Source organism: Stenella coeruleoalba (assembly GCF_951394435.1).
Source record: "Stenella coeruleoalba genome assembly, chromosome: 19".
In the NCBI taxonomy this organism is placed as follows: Eukaryota; Metazoa; Chordata; class Mammalia; order Artiodactyla; family Delphinidae; genus Stenella; species Stenella coeruleoalba.
The window spans coordinates 44,823,130-44,841,597 of NC_137165.1; the positions used below are offsets into that span (position 1 = coordinate 44,823,130).

General features: G+C 54.5%; 1 protein-coding gene across 2 annotated transcripts in view; it reads left to right on the top strand.

Moving 5' to 3' along the window:
* Positions 1 to 5,643: 5,643 nt before the first annotated feature.
* CRHR1 (corticotropin releasing hormone receptor 1) overlaps positions 5,644 to 18,468 on the top strand; it is a gene marked incomplete at its 3' end in the record, with an annotated part of 50,577 nt that continues 37,752 nt past the window's right edge. The window contains exon 1 of one of the 2 annotated variants that reach the window (XM_079905112.1): positions 5,644 to 5,912. In XM_079905112.1, coding sequence (XP_079761238.1) covers positions 5,880 to 5,912 — 33 coding nt within the window. In that variant the 5' untranslated portion in view covers positions 5,644 to 5,879. The remainder of the gene's footprint in view (positions 5,913 to 18,468) is intronic. The other variant, XM_079905111.1, reaches the window with a different exon arrangement.

An 18,468-nucleotide genomic window follows, 5' to 3' on the forward strand; every position in this document is an offset into this window, starting at 1 on the left:
GATATGTGAGTATGTGCCCTTCCTTTCGACTCCACACTTCTGACTGGTGCCTCTGATCTGTTTTCACGTCCAGAATGTTCCCAGGGTGTCAACACTTCTTATTCCAGCGCACCTTTCAAAAGTTCTTTTAGCGGGGGGAGGGAGACGCAAGAGGGAAGAGATATGGGAACATGTGTATATGTGTAGCTGATTCACTTCGTTATAAAGCAGAAACTAACACACCATTGTGGGGCAATTATACCCCAATAAAGATGTTTAAAAAAAAAAAGTTCTTTTAGGGACTTCCCTGGCAGTCCAGAGGTTAAGACTTCACCCTCCAATGCAGGGGTGTGGGTTTGATCCTTGGTCCGCGAGCTAAGATCCCACATGCCTCGGGGCCAAAAAACCAAAAAACATAAACAATATTGTAACAAATTCAATAAAGACTTTAAAAATGGTCCACATAAAAAAAATCTTAAAAAAAAGTTCTTTTAAAGACAAACAACTTCAATGGCCCTCTTGGCCACACTTAATGCATGCAAAAACATGGTAATTGTGGCCAAGGTAAGCACATTTGCCCTTGATTGATACAGACTCAGTCTTGGGAGGAGCAGCGGGTAGGTCACCTGATGAGCCTCTGTGACCTAGCGGCCCACCTAGCAGACAGTGTCTGCAGTCAGGCTGTGTCGTGTAGCTTGCCTTTGCTCCTCCCTTTTGTCTGTCCACTGGGGAAAGACTGGTCCTAGAACGTCATTTTTCTGGAGCCAGGGCCTCCTCTAGGTGATATCACAGCTCCCTGCGGGTCTAGGCTCAGGTCACCCCTCCACAGTACACTGGGAAATACCTGAACAGGAGCTGAGGTCATGGGGCTGGAATCCTGCCGTGTGACCCCGGGCAAGCTATCAACCTCTGAACTCATCCGTAAAGTGAGGCTATTAATACCTCCTCCGCAGGGTTGTTACAAGGATTAAATGAGAAAATGTTCGTGAAAGAGCTGTGTGGCAAAAACTGCCCCACACACCCTAATTCGTACTGTTATTATCTGTTGTTCTAAACGAGGGAATGAATAGTATCACCCAGTCACTGCACCCCCATCACCTGTCCCCATCAGACCAGTCTCCTCCCCTGTTCCATGCCTGTGCCTCTGGCTGTATCTCTAACGGACGCTCCTGCCTTGAAGGTCTCCTTCTCTCTTCATCTGTCCACATCCACTTCCTTCAATATCCAACTCCTGGGACTTCCCTGGCAGTCCAGCGGTTAGGACTCCAAACTTCCACTGCAGGGAGTGCGAGTTTGATCCCTGGTCCGGGAACTAAGATCCCACAAGCCTTGTGGTATGGCAAGTGCTGGGTAGATCTAGGTGGATGAAGATCAGGATGATGACAATAATTTATAAGATTTTAATAATAAAAACAGCTAAGACTTTTGAAGCACTCGCTCTGCGCCAGGCACTGCACTAAGCACTTTACATGAATTAGCTCATGTGCTGAGTGCCAGCAGCCTACATGGAATTGAACGTCTGCCTCTCTGCTTGCAGACCCCAGCACCATATCACTTACCTGGTAAGTGATCATTTACCTTCCAGACCCCAGCACAATATCACTTCCCCATTGGCCCCGAGCAGAATTAATATGTCTCCCTCCATGCTCACGATGCCTGGTTTATTACTGACCTAATTTCACTAGCTTTCAATTATTCATTAGAGTGGCTGTCTCCCCTTCCAGTCTGAACATCTTGAGGGCTAAGGCCCTGTTTATATTAATCTTTATTAGTTTCAGCGTCCAGTGGTGACTGGCATATAGTTGCTGCTCATTAAATGTTTGTTGGATGAAGACACAGATGAATTGAGTAATTAACACCATCTCCCACGATGTTCATGCGATTTTATAAGCTTCTCCCTCCGTGAGGCCATTTTCAGAAGCATTCTAGTGCTATCCAAGCATGATCTGCCTGCAAACTATTTGTTGCCAGTTGTAACAAGGTAGGTGCAGAAATAGAGTAAGCATGTAAAAAAGTTTAAGCAATTTTAGAGTAGTTTTAGGTTCATTGGATCTAATAATTTTAAAAATTGAGCTTTTCTTTTGTATGTCTTTATTCTTTTTCTTGCTTTTGCTTGATTTAATTTTTAAGTCATGAGATCAGAAACTGTAATAGATTACAGTTACTGAGCTCTTATGTTCTGAATATTAGGCTTGTATGTCTTTATTTTTAATAATTCATTCCCACTATATTTTGCAATGGTATCATTCTGCAACAGATTAGAAATTTAAAAATCAAGAACTGGTTCTTCATCACAAGTGGTCTGAGAAATACAGTTCCAGACCATGGACCTCACTGGGATGCCCATGGTTAAGCCAATGGCAGAGGGGACATACTCAGCCCTCCCTCGCTGGGTCCCACCCATCACGACTTATTCTCATATCTGTTTCTCCTACTGTTTGGAAAGACGTGGCATTGTCTTTTAGTCCTGTTTGGATTCCTCATTATTTCTCTTTTCTTCCAAATCTGGCAGATTCAATGGATGAAAGCTGACTCCGGTCTGGGCTTGGACAGGAAAAGGAGAGGGCAAGGGAGGGGTCCGAAGAGAGTTTGGGAAGGGTCTGGCTGGGATGGAGCAGAAGGTGGTCCTGAGGAGGGTTGGAGAGGTTGCTAAGGAGACCGTCCTGAGCCATCAGGGCTGGTTGGCTGGAGCGGCTGGGGTTGATGGGGGGGAAGGGCAGCGAAGGCGCCTGAAGGTGGAAGGAAGCAATTTCAGGACAAATGAAAGGGGACGTGGAATCCTTTTACAGAAGGAGTGTTAAACCTGAGGCTTTCATAACCCCCCTGAGGTGGTCAAGGCCAAAACTATAAATAAGTAGGTCATGGAGTGATACAGGAGGCCCCCTTCTCCTGCCCAGGGGTGGGGGCAGTGTGGAGGTTAGGTCAGTGAAATCAACACAATCAACTGGATGGGGAGAGAAAGGGGGATGAAATGTGCCATCTGTAGATGCCCTTTTAGCGAGAGAAGGTCTGAATCCCAGGCCAAAAAGGCCGGAAGCGCAAGACTTGATTACAGCCTGATCGATGGCATTAGCATATTTAAAGATCACCTCAAGGAGAGAACAAAGGGGCTCCGAAAGGGGAAGTGGTGTTTATTAAGCAGAGAGAAACAGAATCTGGAAATCTGGAGCTGTCTGGTCCTTGGAGAGCCAGCTCCAAGGTCAAGCAGGGCTGGGGAGAAAGGGCTCTGCGGGGCCTGGGCAAACTTCCCTTAGGACCCGCCAGCTTCTTCTCCTCTGATTCCACAGTCCATCGCTGCTGTGACCTTCTAATCGAGAATTCAGCTTTCCATAAAGAACTGCCTAGAGGGAGGGACCACTCTGCCCATTTGAGCATCTGGTCCATTCGGTGATGGTTATGATGATGATGGTGGTGGTGGTGGTGGTAGTGGTGGTGATGATTACAGCTAACCTTCACTAAGCCCTTGCTACGTGCCAGGCACTGTTCCAAGCCATTTACAAATATTAACTTGTTTAAATCACCCAACCTGTGAGGTAGGTAGTCCTACCTCCATTTTTTTGTTTGTTTTTTTTTTTTTTTGCGGTACGCGGGCCTCTCACTGCTGTGGCCTCTCCCGCTGCAGAGCACAGGCTCCGGACGCGCAGGCCCAACGGCCATGGCTCACGGGCCCAGCATCTCCGCGGCACGTGGGATCCTCCCGGACCGGGGCACGAACCCGCGTCCCCTGCATCGGCAGGCAGACGCTCAACCACTTTGCCACCAGGGAAGCCCCTACCTCCATTTTATAGATGAGAAATTTGAGGCAGTGTTAAATAATTTTCCAGGTTTATACAGCTTGTAAGTGGAACAGCCTAGACTCAAACTCAGGCCGACTCCAGAACCTGCACTATACTGGACTACCCTGCATTTAAGTTTTGCTGGAAACAATTAATTGGCAATCTGGTTGGTGCATCCATCTCTTTGGGATTGGTTGGGATGAGTCTGTGCCAAGATCAGCACAGCCAGCTCTGGGGCACTAACCAAACGGGGTTTTTTTTAAAGACTCCAGACTGTGTGCTTCATTTAGAAAGTGCTACCCAGTGTGGCTAAGCCAGTGTGACCAGCTGGTTTCCTGGGCACGGCCCCTCTCCCACTTCAGAGCCCCAAACCCCATCAGGGTCCAGCCCTCCGGGCACTTTGAGCTGAGAATCAGGAGGTTGCGGACTAGGCTTACCAGTTACGTCACTTTGGGCCGGTCACCACCTGTCTGTGCGCCCCAGCTTCCTCGCAAGACCTCTTAACAAAAACTCCCTGTCTAAATGAAGAATCAGTTGGACCCATGAATGCGCTGGCTTTTGCTCAGTGTGCTGAGAAGTGGGTGGAAGGAAGACGGCCGAAGGTGGAAGGTGGGCGCGGCAGGGCACAGAATCCAGGGCGGTTAGGTTCAGAGTTGGCTTGCAAAGCCGGCTGACCACCACTTCGGGAGCGTGCTCCGGCCGGAGCGCTCCCGCTTCCTCGGGAGGGTCTGCGGTTGCCGCTGCAGGCCCAGGCTCAGCGGGGTAGAGTCACTTCTCTACCTCCCCCTTCGGCTCTGGCGGAAGGAAGAGATAGAAGTCAAAAGTTCTGTCCGCCTGGAAGAGCTGGAGGGGAAAGTCTAAGGGGCTGGGGGAGGCGGGAGCTGCTTGCCAGGGCTGGGGGCGGGATGAGGGGCTGGATGGAGGCCAGGAGGCCTGGCGGGGCGGCTGACCCTACCCTGAGGGCTCGGCCGAGAGGGGGCGCTGTGACCTCCTCCTCGCCCAGCCTGTTGGATTCCTAGCTGCTGTCCCTTTCGTAGCGCAATGCGCGCTGGACTTTCCCCCTCCGCGGCGTTCAGAGGCCGGCTAGTCCTGCAGGGCACCGCCATCTCCCCTGGTCTTGGGGTTCCCAGGTTAAGCTCCTTGCCGGGACCAAACTGGGCAGGCGCTTAGTTTGTACAATGAATGAAGGATGAACGAACGAATGAAAGAAAATGAATGAATGAATGAATGAGAAGGGTTCCTCCCTCAGAGCTTTCGCGCCTCAGCGCGCACCTGGCGTGCCAGTTCCAAAGGCGCGGGGGGTCTGGACCAACACCTCGGCCCTGCTGAGGTGGGGGCGAGGGGACCTTCCGGTCCGCCGCAGGGCGGGAACTGCCCGAACGCAGTTCCCAGCTTCACCAGCTTTCCGCGGCGCCTCTGCTCAGTCCGGGCTGACCTATTCCCCAGCCTCCAAGAGCCTCGCTCTTAGAGATTCACCTGAGCCCCCCAAGTCCCCTCAGACTCCCTCGGACTCCCCAGGCCCCAGCCTGAAATCCGGCGGGAGGCGGGAAGCTGCCTCCTCTCCCGCCCCCGGCCCCCCACCCCCCAGCTTCTCCCCGGGCTGCGGCGGCCGCCAGCGCTGCCAGCGCGCCCAGCCGACTGCCGCAAACCCGGGCTCCGGGAAAAGGGGGTCAGCGCCGCGAGGGCGCGGGGAGCCGGCTCCGGGAAGGACAGGGGGCAGAGGAGGCGGGGCGAGGGAGGGAGCAGAGGGGCGAGGCGCGGAGGAGGGACCGGAGGGGAGGGGAGAGGAGCGGAGGGGAGGGGACGCCCAGGCGAAGGGGCGGGGAGCCGAGGCGACTAGCGGCGCGGACCGCGGGGGAGGCGGCGGGGGCTAGACGGGCTCCCGGCGGGGGAGAGGCAGCTGCGGGCCGGGCTGAGTCAGAAAGCGGCGGCCGGACTCGCCCGGGAAGGGGAGAGCGAGAGCCCGGCGGGCCGGGGAGCGCGGAGCCGGGCGCCTCAGCCACCCGCGGCGACACAGGAGCCTGGCCGCCCACCCACGCAGCCCGAGCCCTCACCCGCCGGCCGGCCCCTCTGGGATGTCCGAGGGACCCAGGCATCCAGGACGGTGACCGAGCGAGCCCGAGGATGGGACGGCGCCTGCAGCTCCGGCTCGTCAAGGTAAGAGCGAGCCGGTCAGCCCTCGAGCACTGCGGGCCCGCAGCTCCGGGCGCGCAGAGCTAGGTGGGCTATGGGTGTGATGCGGCTCACTAGATGTCACTGAGCAGAACTGTGCCCAGGTCCGGGGTCGGCCGGGGTTTGAGGAGCAGCCCAACTCCCTGCCTCTGGACCTTTGGAGCCGGCATTGGGCGGGGGGAGGAGGGGGACGACACTGGCGAAAAAAGAAATCTTTGTGGCGAAGCTGCCGGGAGGTGGGCGTGGGGTGGGGGGTGTCAGCCCCCCCCGGGTAACCAGCTCAGTGAGGGTAATCGCTCTAGGCTGTGGGAACCGACGCAGGGTTCCCCCTCCCACCCTCCCGGGTAGACTGGGGTCCCGAGACAGGAGGCCCGGCAGAGGGGTTCCCCATCCGCCCCAGCACCGTCTCATCAGGTCCCCCACTCAGCACGCCTCCGCCCTGTTCCTGGGAGCTCCTTCCTGCCCCTGCAAGTCTGGGGAGATAAATGTCCCCGGTGCCTGCGAGCCCTGGATCAATATGGCAATCTCCGGGGTGCAGACCGAGCATCCGGCGGTAGTTACCGTTCCTCCGCCGCCGCCGGCTCGCCCGCAGGAGCACGACGCTGGCTCTCCGAGCCTTTGCACTAGCGGGTCGGTCCCCGCGCCTGCTCGCTCCTGCCCGGGCTCTGGCGACGCGATTCCTGCGTCCGGAGTTTAGGAAAGTCGTCAGACCGCACGTCCACAGCCTGTCCGCTGAAGTTCTGGGGCGGCGGGGTCTGCCTCGGGGCCCGGGGAAGGGCTGGGGCGTCGACACCCGGGCCCGCCGCTAGTGACAGCTGCCACTTCCTGGTGCCGGGCGATTCCCAAAGCGGTTCGGCTTGCGGGGTGTAGGCAAGGAGGCGGCAGCGGAGGGAGGGGTGGGTGGGCCTCGGCGCCGCCGCGGGGGACGCCAGCGCGGCTCTTGCCTGACCCTCCGCAGGGTCAGTGGGGACCGCCAGAGCACAGACAGCAGCTTGACTGGATTCAGCACTTTGACAAGCTATTAACTTCAAAAGAACTGAATGGATTGGGGGGAGGGGTGCGGATTGACTGAATTTCATTTTTCCATCGGTTATTAAACCAACTATACGTATAACAGCACACAAAGTGGTTTGAGTTAAACCACCAAGATTTAAAAATGCAACAGCTGCCGGCTCATCAGTTGAGACATTACTAGTTACCGAGGCTTTCTCCATTCTCTCCCTCCCTCTCCCGAATATATATAAGTTGGTTTTTAAAAATGACTAAGGGTTGGTCTGGTTGAACCCATAGCCCCTCCCCCACTCCTAAACTGAGAACTGGGGGTGAACCCAGAGATTATTTTCTGGGTGATGAAGGAGACCCGGGGAGGGAGAGAGGAGGAGAGACATCCAGAGAACTTGACTAGATGGCACTGAGCGGGTATATTTTCCAAAAGGCTAGAGTGTAGCAAACCTGGGTCTAAATTCACAAATCAGTTAGACCAAATTCAGCGTTTTAAATGGACTCAAAGGATTGAACTGTAGGTTTTTGTTTTTGTTTTTGAGTTTACGTGGTAATAGGTAAATGTTCTTTCTCTGGCCTTTCTTAGAATCATGTGCAAGTTTCTGCTTAGAATTATGATGCTCGTCTAAAAGGAAAAACAGTTGTTTTGTTTTTCTGTTGCTGTGTGTGTGTGTTTCCTGCTAGGTGGTGAGATGTGTGCCCTTTCCGTCTGGCCTAATGAACTCAGTAGGTGCTCAGTAAACGCATACTGAATGAGTGAGAGGCAGTGAATGAATGCGCAGCCAATGCGGTTTCAATTAAATGGTTGCTTTTTCCTTTATTCACGTGGCATATACAGCTTGTTGGGTAGTGTTCTACCTGCCTTGCAAATATTAAGTCATTTAGTCCTCATAACCGTCCTGGGAAGTAGGAATTATTACTGAGACACAGAGAGGCTAAGGAACTTGTTCCTCACTGATCCAGCCAGTGAGTGGTGGAGCCAGAATTCAGAGTCAGGTACTGTGGCTCGAAGGCTTTGCTTTGGTAGCTTTTATCAGAAAATCTTTGAAGCCACTAAAATCTCACCCTAGACTTCTGCCAGATGAGAGAGAGCGCAGGCGGTTTTGTTGGTATCAAAGTCTGAATCTAGGTGGGGTTCATCCAAAATCCGGTGCTGTCCTCAACAACTCAGCCAGGGTTGGGCAAGGATCCACTCTGGGGCCCTTACCATGGGCCTCACACTGTACTGGTTACAGAGAACTGGGGGAGAGTGTGTGTGAATGTGTATGAGTGAGAATGTGTGTGTGCATGGGAGGGTGGTTGCGTATGTCAGTGAGGGAGAAATGATGTGCGTGTGAGTGTGCGTGGATGCCAAGGAGACAGGTGAAATATTGTCTCTGCCCCCACGGGAGGGCCAGGGACCGACCACCTCCGAGTCACCTACCCACCAGCCACAGCTCCTCGCGGGGAGACCCAAGTGTGGCTCAGAGTGGTGGGTTTGGCTGAGTGTGAAGAGTGGAGAAGGCAAGTCCTGGTGGGCGACTAAAGGAAAGTGAGTTCTGCGAAGAGAGAGCTGGTTTTATTGCTTTTGTCATAAAAGCAATCTAGCAGTATTACACAAAGTTTGAAAACCAGAGGGGGAAATTATTACAGTCTCACCCTCCTAACACAGCTATTGTTGCCATTTAAAAAATAATCCCTGGGCTTCCCTGGTGGCGCAGTGGTTGAGAGTCCGCCTGCCGATGCAGGGGACACAGGTTCGTGCCCCGGTCCGGGAGGATCCCACATGCCGCGGAGCGGCTGGGCCGGTGAGCCATGGCCGCTGAGCCTGCGCGTCCGGAGCCTGTGTTTTGCAACGGGAGAGGCCACAACAGTGAGAGGCCTGCGTACCTCAAAAAAAAAAAAAAAAAAAAAATCCCTGCAGGCCTTTTTTTCAAGTGCATGTTTGGGCACAGCTGTGCCCACTGGGCCCCCTCACTTACTGTCACAACCCAAGTCTGTCCCATGTTATTCCGGAGCCTCCAGAAGGAGATCGTCAACATCTGCATATTCCCTGTGAGGGGATGCTCTTCTGCCACGTCTATATCTGTGCACATTTGGGCCATTTCCAAATTGCTTCTTTGACAAATAATATGGAGCCGGGTTCTGAGAGGAGCATGGGCAGGAGGGAAAACAAGGGCAAACAAGTGAGCCATGGGGTGTGGGGACTATTGGCATGGCCACAGCCCAGGGGCAAAGTAGGAGAGGGGTACTGACAGCCAGGCCAAGCCGTCAGGATTTGATATGTCCAGCTCTGGGGAGGGGCATGACTTGGGTCCGTCCAGTTCTTAAGGAGGGCATAGATTTGTGGAAAAGCAGGACACTGACCAAGGGCCGCTGAGGACAAGCTCAAGTGGAAAATCCATTTCTCACCCTCTCTAACATTTGCATCCTCGGAGAGCATCAGTGGTGTTCAGCTGCACAGAAAAAGGAGTTTGGAGGGTCGAAGGTGCCCTTGGCAACACCCCAAGTGCCCGTGGTGCTTACAAGCCCATGGGCCTGAGCCCTGGACATGATGTGACCTAGACGGAAGGGGTTAGGTATAGGGCTGATCATTTTAGAAGCTATTGGGTTGGAAAGACCATCAACCTGGGAGTTGGCAAACCTGACATCAGTCACAGCTATGCCTCTAATTAGCTGTGTGACTTCAGGTAGGTTACCCTCCCTCTCCGAGCTACCATTTCTCCGTAAACAGGGGTATTTGACTAGATTGTCTTTTACCTTTCACGTCTCTGTGCAAGATCTGTTTCCAGAAACACTCCTTAGGGCCACGACCTCATATGAGAAGAGTGGGGTGCAGCAGATTCAATTCCCAGCTCTGCCCCTTCCCAGCTGCAGGACCTCAAAACTCGGACCCAAGTACCCTCTCTGAGCTTGAGTGTTCCCAGCTATGAAATGGAGGCAATACCTAACTCGAAAGGTTGAGGTAAGGGTGAAATGAGTTAATATACACACAAAGTGCCTGGAACAGCACCTGGCACAGAGTTTGCTTTCAGAAAAAGTTGCAAGGTGCCTGCTCTTCAGAGAAAATGAGATAATGCAGGAAAAAACAACTATAGGAAAAGCTCTTGGACGTTCAACAGGTAGCGTTTTTGCATCTTTCACCCGTCATAGAACTGGGCCTAATAATCAACTGCACGTAATAAGCGTTTCACAAATGTTAGTTGGCTGGCTGGCTGGTGTTATCATCGCTGCTTCCTTCAGTTTAGTATTGCATGATCAGAGTGGACCCGTTGCTGTTCCCAGGAGGTGCAGGTGTCCTGTCCAAACAGACTGAGAGATGCCAAAACCATCCTGGCAGAAAAGCCACCTCTGATGCAGAAAAGACTGGAACTGCCCCCCTTAGGCCCACTATGGTTATGTTAAAAAGAAAAGAAAAGAAAGCAACAAAGAGCCAATGTAGCACCTGGTGATTTGGAGAATCCATTGAGGGTGGGGCCTTGTCTGGTCTGGAGGAGGGCAGGCTGTCAGCAGGTGACCTGGGGCCTTTCTTGTTTCCTCCTCTGTGAAAGGAGAGGGTGGGGTGATCTCTCCCAGCTCTGACTCTACCTAACCATTCATGGCAACAACAGAAGGAAGAGTGAGCCCATTTTGGAGCTAAGGCCAAGTCTTAGCTGCAGTTTTATATTCAATGAATGAATTTGTTAATTACAAATGACTCCTGTCTACTTAGATCCTCGGGGGCCCCTGTCAGCAGAGTCCCTTGAAAGTAACATCATCAAGTCCTTTTTAAATGCTTGTCTTCCGACTTGTCGCTCTCGGCCAGCCAGCCCTCACTTCACCCAACGTGGCAATCAGCATCTTCTCGTGTGGGTGGGAACATCAGGTGAAGCAGATGTGAGCTTGAAACCTGACTCTGCTATGAAGCTAGGTTATCACTTGGAACCTCAGTTTCTTCATCTGTTTAAAAAAAAAGAGGAAAAATAGTATCTACTTTATGGGATAATCATAATGACTTCATGAGATGTCAGGTGTGAAATTAAGCACAACTGCACATTGTCCGGCACACAGTAAGTGCTTAATAACTATTAACAATAGTAGTCACTTAATAAATCTTTACTGAATTTTATCAATTCGAGGAAGAACAGCAAAAGGAGGAGGGGTGAGGGAAAGGGAGGTGGAGGAAGGAGTACTTAGCAATGTAGAATCTCCTCCTGCCCCAGGGTCCTTTTCTTAGACCCTGGGGAGAAGGGATGGGGCCGCCTGCCATCAGCCAAGCTCAAAGGGCAAAGGACAGAGGTGCCTGCTGTTGGCCCTCTGAACATCTCTGACATGTGAAAACATTTGGCATTAGAAGTAGAGACATGGGGACTTCCCTGGTGGCGCAGTGGATAAGAAGGCACCTTCCAATGCAGGGGACACAGGTTCGATCCCTGGTCCGGGAAGTTCCCACATGCCACGGAGCGACTAAGCCCATGCACCACAACTACCGAGCCTACGCTCTAGAGCCCGCAAGCCACAACTACTGAGCCCGCATGCCACAACTACTGAAACCCACATGCCTAGAGCCCGTGCTCCGCAACAAGAGAAGCCTGTGCACCACAACAAAGAGTAGCCCCTGCTTACCACATACAACTAGAGAAAGCAGGCACGCAGCAACGAAGACCCAATGCAGCCAAAAATAAATAAAATTAAATCTTTAAAAAAAAAAAAGTAGGGCTTCCCTGGTGGCACAGTGGTTGAGAGTCCACCTGCTGATGCAGGGGACGCGGGTTCGTGCCCCGGTCCGGGAAGATCCCACATGCCGTGGAGTGGCTGGGCCCGTGAGCCATGTCCACTGAGCCTGCGTGTCCGGAGCCTGTGCTCCGCAACGGGAGAGGCCACAACAGTGAGAGGCCCGCGTACCGCAAAAAAAAAAAAAAAAAAGTATAGACATGTAAGGAGGATAATACAAAATGATTAAGTCACTGACACAAACAATTATTTTAAAACAACTAACTAGATTCCATTAAGCAACAGATTATTAACCATTTCTTTTCAGAGTAATTGGTGTCAACTTCAACAAAACTGAGAAGCTAGAAGGCAGGAGGGGAGGAAGGGAAGGAGGAAGATTTGGGGAATACGGACATGCACGTCCTTTTCTGTGAAACGGGTGTGTTGAGATGCAGTGCTGGGAGATGGGTCCCACGTACACAGAACCCCCGACTCAGCGCTTTAGCCGAATGTGTTTTTTGGCAACTCTCCACCCAGGAGGCATGAATCCATTTCAGGGACAGATGAAGGTGTTTGTGGGTGCTCTTTCTTCCCTATAAACTCAAGCAATATCACAGTCCCTCCCCTGGCCCCGCTGGTCCCCAGGGAGCAGCCCCAGTGAGGTGCGTAGAGATGAGGTTTGTGGGGTGCACGCCTGCCCCCCCTTCACCTGTCAATCTGTTCCCATCCTCCAGCCAATCTGGCCGGGAGCCAGGACGCCTAGGTCAAAGCCCAGGACAGAAACTGGCCAGACTGGTCCAGCTGCTTCTGTGCCTGAAGAAGCAGGGAGACGGGGGTTTGTTCTAGGCTGACCGACTGCAATTTGGAGCCCACCCAGAGCGAGTTTTAAGAGGTAGTGAGGCTACCCGGAGGCACAGTGGGAGACTTAGTTGAACCTTTCAGCGCTGGGAGGTCAGGCCTTTGGGACAGTGTATTGCTCGGTACCCCTGGCAGGAGCATGGAGCCGTAGAGCTGGAGGGGAGGCTGCCCAGGGTGATGGGCTAGGGCAAGCGATGGCTGCGACATTTCCATTTACAGCAGGGTTTCCCCTGCTTTCATCCGTGTCTCCCCAGCCTCCTTGGCAGGATGTGTGAAGGGCTCCGTGATTTCCAGAGATACCAGCTGTTCCTGGAGCAGCCCCGCCACTGTGCAGACAGAGCTGGGTGGGTTAGGGAGGGACGGCCAGGGATGAGGGGCTGGGCTGTGTAGGCTGGAGACGGAAACCAGGCCCAGGAGGGCTTTGGCTACCCTGGGGAAGGGTCGAGGGAAAGCCCCGGGCTGTCTAAGGGGCAGAAGGCCCCCCTGCACTGAGGGCCCCGACCCCACAGTCAGAAGCAAAGGCCCAGCTAGGTGCCCATGGGCCTGCTCAGGATAGATGATTTTATTATTATATAAAATATGGACATGCAGAAAGACAGAAAGAAACCAAAGGTGATGCAGAGACGGAGACCACTGGCTAAAGTTGGCATGAGAGAGAGAGATGAGGACAGAAGGGCCTGGAGGAAAGTGAAGGGAGGAGGGTGGAAGGGAGGGAGAAAGATGTGATAGCAAGAGAAAGACCTGCGTGTCTTTTTTGGCTGTTCTTGTTTAGTACTTTCCCTTTAGCAGCTAAGTGAACGTGTGCCTCTGGTACTGAGGCCAGAGATGGCCTTTACTGGAAACGCCCCTCTCCATTTCTTTTTTTTTTTTTTTTAAGAGTTTCTTTCTTTCTTTGTTTTTTTTTGTCTGCGTTGGGTCTTGGTTGCTGCTTTCTCTAGTTGCGGCGAGAGGGGGCTACCCTCCGTTGTGGTGCGCGGGCTTCTCGTTGCGGTGGCTTCTCTTGTTGCGGAGCATGGGCTCTAGGCGCACGAGCTTCAGTAGTTGCAGCACATGGACTCAGTATGTGTGGCTCACGGGCTCTAGAGCGCAGGCTCAGTAGTTGTGGCACACGGGCTTAGTTGCTCCGCGGCATGTGGGATCTTCCCGGACCAGGGCTCGAACCCGTGTCCCCTGCATTGGCAGGTGGATTCTTAACCACCGCGCCACCAGGGAAGTCCCATTCCCCCCTCTCCATTTCTTACAAGAATTCCCTCCACTCTCCCTAATCTGTTGCCAGGAGCCTTCCTCAGCCATCAGGGTCAGCAGAGCCCCAGAGAGCAGGGATGCTCTGAGGCGTGCCTTGTGGAGGCTGCGGATGCCTGCCCACGGGAAGGAGCTCCCCCCAACCCCACACCCTCCAGCGACCCCAGGGCTGGGCTCTCCCAACCCAGTCAGAAGGAACAAAGCCTGTTGCCTTTGAGGATCTACCTGGCCCCCATTGTGCAGTCTGTCTCTTTCTTTCTTACACACACACGCACACGCGCTGGGATCCTCAGGGAGTCATCTGCAGTGTTTCTAATAGCATCCCCCCAACTGCTACCTACTCAGAGGCTGCTGCACAGTTAGACCGATGAGACAGGTGGGCAGCGCCCTCCTGCCCGGGCCAGGGCTGGAGGATTGACTCCCAGAGTAGCAGCTGGGCCCCCGGGGCCCTGGGGTCAGTAGTGGGGGTGGATGGCAGGTTGGACAGCCTCCGTGACCACGCCCCAGGCCGCACATGCCTGGCTGGGAGCCCGAGAGGCTGGTCCTTTGAGGGAGGCCTGTGTCCTGGGCTTGGTCTGAGCCGCTGCCTGTCCGCCTCCTCCTGCCCTTTCCCTCCACTTCGCCCAGCTTCTCTGGCTCTTCACCGAGCGGCCTCTGTGCCCACGCCCACACACGCGACCCCATGGAGTTTTTCTCTCCTACTCTAGGGGTGAAAAAAACAGATGTTCCCCGCATCTCTCCATCGGCTCTTCTGGCCCTCTGCCCCAGCCCTCCTTCCTACCTCCACAGAATACTCATTTCTGCCCGCCGCCTGCCTTTGGCCATAGTATTCCTCCTTCTAGGGCTTCTGTCCCCCCAGTCTCTCTACATCAATCCTGTCTAATAGGTCCACCAAATTCTCCCTGAACCACCACTACCCTCTCCTCCAGGAAGCCCTCCAGTCTAAGTCCATCTCTCCCTGGTCGTTCCTTTGCTTGCCCTCCTCCCCATCATGTGACCCTCTGGCTCACGGTGGAGCCTGGGCTCTCCAACAACAGGGGACCCTGCAGCTCTTTGGTCTGTCCCCCTACAGGATGCTCAAAACATTTACCAGCCAGACCCCGCATGGACCTCTGGTCACTCTCGCCTAACCCAAGCCCTTGTCCCACCATAGATTCTGAGCTCTGCCGGGTCAGGAGGATTCCCTTAAAAATGAAAGCAAAAACAAGACTGTGTCCCGAGCGCCTAACCCAGTACTCCAAGCTCCGAAGGCACACAATAGATGCTGAATTCGATGGAGGGCATCTCCCCGCTGAACATTTATCTGTGTGTGTGGAGGTGCTATGGCGACAGGAGACATGGAAATGACAAGCTAGACAGATAGATTCCCCCGGCTCTGCAAGTGGATTTATGACGCAATGGCTTATCGAGTGCTACGCTGTTGGCGCCATTGAGTAACATTTAGCGATTCCAGCCCTGCCCCACGTTCCATCCCTGGTTCCCGTAGCACTGGAGGCATTTGTCCACATGTAAAAGCAAGGGCAGGGCTTCCCTGGTGGCGCAGTGGTTGAGAGTCCGCCCGCCGATGCAGGGGACGCGGGTTTGTGCCCCGGTCTGGGAAGATCCCACATGACGCGGAGCGGCTGGGCCCGTGAGCCATGGCCGCTGAGCCTGCGCGTCCGGAGCCTGTGCGCCGCAACGGGAGAGGCCACAACAGTGAGAGGCCCGCGTACCGCAAAACAAAAAACAAAAAACAAAAAAACCCCCCAAAAAACAAGGGCAGCATTTTGCTTTATGAGGGGTTCGGGCAGGGCTGGTAGGAGACATTGCCAGAAGCAGGTTTGGAGCTGGGCTGAGGACAGAGATGCAAGAACTTTCTCACAACCTGGGGTCCCCAGAGAGCAGGTCCAGGGCACTTTAGTCCCCAGGCAGGGGCTGGGGAGGAGGCTTGGTGGCAGCCTGGGCCTCCCTCCCCGCCGCTGTCCCGGTTCTGCTGGTTACAAGGCAGGAATAGACAGATAAGGCAGAGGTGGGCAGAGGACGCTGGGGGAAGGGAATGAGCCCATTCTTTGTTTGTTTGTTTGTTTGTTTGCGGTTCGCGGGCCTCTCACTGTTGTGGCCTCTCCCGTTGCGGAGCACAGGCTCAGGACGCGCAGGCTCAGCGGCCATGGCTCACGGGCCCAGCCGCTCCGCGGCATGTGGGATCTTCCCGGACCGGGGCACGAACCCGTGTCCCCTGCATCGGCAGGCGGACTCTCAACCACTGCGCCACCAGGGAAACCCCAGGAATGAGCCCATTCTTGGCTCCCTCCGTGGGATCTTGTCTCTCAGTCTACATCCCTACCCTCTAGCTCCCTAAGGGTGGGTGTGGGACAGACTTTGGTGTCTTTCTCTCCAGATTGCTGGGCCCCAGTGACCTCACAGTGAACATCACTGCCAGGCTGTGAAACTCCGGGCCCATGCAGTGGCACATGTACATCCCTGAGAAGCAGAGCATCCCTGGGGGAGGAGAACTGTGCCTAGAGCTGAGGAAGCAGGAGGCCTGGGATTGGGGCCGGCTCCGCCACTTCCTGGCTGGGTGACCTTGGGCAAGTCACACAACCTCTCTGGGCTTGGTCTTCCTCTGGACCATGATGGAGAATAAAGGAGGAAATGCCTGTGTGCTGAGGGGCCTGTCCCCCCTGAAACTCAATGAGTGGGACCTGCTGCTTTCCCTGGTGAGGTCCCTCCCCCAGCCTCCACTCTGTCCCCCATCCCCCTGACTCCTCCCCTTGCCACTGAGCCCAACTAGTACTCAAGACCCTCTTCCTCCATGGGGCCTTCCCTGATGAGCCGGCCATCGTGTGCTCTCCTCCAGCCAAAGCAGGGCTTCTCACACTAGCTGTAGGGAAGGCCCACGTGGGTCTTTCCAGTCCATGTGGTCCTGTTGTGCATGACGACCATGCAGCCTGCATCCCGTGACTCTTCTGGAGCGCTGGACAACATCTGAAGTGGTCTAGACCCTGTTCAGTGAGATCACAGCCAAGACAACTTCGTATCGGCGTTCCCAGATGCTCACTCTCAGTAATGAACAGTCTGCAGTCCCGCACAGTCCCCACCACCCTTTCAGCAGCGCTGATCTAAACCCCTCCTTTGGGGCCAGGATTCATAGCCCAGAGTCTCTGGTTCACTTTTCAAGGGAGTCTGGCTGCCGGCCAGCCCTGTACCTGGGCGCCTCCTGCTGTAAGACTCGGTGCTGTAGCAGCTGGGCTGGGCTGCCGGAAGCAGGAAGAACCCCTGTCCAGGAGGGTGGAAACCTTCGGTTTATTCAGAGCCCTTACCACCCGGCAGATTCTGGGTGGGCCCCTTCCCCCGCTTCGTTCTCACTCATCAACCCGCACATTATCACCCACCGAGGTCGGGGCAGGGGTTGGGGAGACACATGACAGTCACAGAGCTCTGGTGAGACACGGGAAGCCCTTCCTCTGTGGTGGGCTCATCCCAAGGCTCACGGGACTCAGCCCCACGCTGGTTCTAGCCCTCGTCCCTGGACTCACCCAAGATGAGGGAGCACGACTTCTCCAGGGTCAGCTCTGCCTTCTGCTTCCGAGGAGCTCGCCCAGGGGGCACACCGGGCAAGCCCTGGTTCACGGCTCCAGGAAAAGGCTGCATACGTGCCCTCCCTATGCTGCTTGATCCCCAGCGTTGGCTGTACCCACAGGTGGCCACCTTCCTGCTTCGTCTGCGTCTCCTGTGCACACCCTCCAGGAGGAGGCCTGGGGGCTCCAGGACAGCAGTGAGGGGAAGGACCTCCCATCTCCCCACCTGGCCAGGAGGGGTCATTCCCAGCAGTCTCCTGCCTTTGGGCTGAGGCTAGGAGGTGGGGGAATGCCGGGTCCAAGGCCACAGGGTGAGATCAGGGCCTCTTCCTGTCCTGCAGGCTCCTCCCTCGTGTCCTCTCATTCTTTCCAGCATTCTCCTTCCCATCACCATCTTCCTTCCACACTCCCAGCTTCCATGATGGGCAGGCAAGTGAGCGTTTTCAGAGCTTGGAAGGAGCTGCAAAACCCTCCACCCCAGGGTTTCCGCTGCTCAGCGCCGTTGACATTTGGGACCAGGTAGTTCCTTGCTGTGGGGCTGCCCGTGCATCTGAGGTTGCATCTGAGTGTCCCGGGTCTCTAGCCACAAAATGCCAGTAGCTCCTCCTAGCTGTGGCAACCAAAACTGTCTCCAGATGGTGCCTCGTGTCCCGTGGGGGACAAAATTGCCCCCACTTGAGAACTACTGGGCTAGTGCAGTTCCCCTCAATTCTGGTGACCCTTCAGAATCACTTGGAGAACATTCAAAAAACGGAGAGTCTCCCAAGTTTCCCCTCAGGCCTGCCGAGCCCAGCTCTCTGAGGTGAAGCCTGAGAAACAGAATTTGTGTCTCTAGGCTGCCAGGCATTGTCTGAAACTTCTGATTGTGGCTAATTCATTTCTTTCACAGACAAAGAAACAAGCAGGGCCATTGCCCCGCTTATGGTTGATTAGACAGCTATTCCCAGTCTCTGCCCTGAACCTCCCTGCTCGCTGGGGTTGGGTGGTCCAGCAGCCCCCTCTAAAGCACCCTCATGGCCTTGGAAGGCAGTCACTTGTCCAGGAAAAGCAGCCTCAAAACCTTTCGCAGTTTTCTAACAGAAATTAATTTCCAGCCGTCAGATCGTTTCACTCTACCCACCCCCCCCCCCGACCCTCTTCACATCCCTTTTAAAACGCAGCTTCTTAAAGGACGTCACTTTGCTGCTGACACTGAGATCTCCCTCACTTTA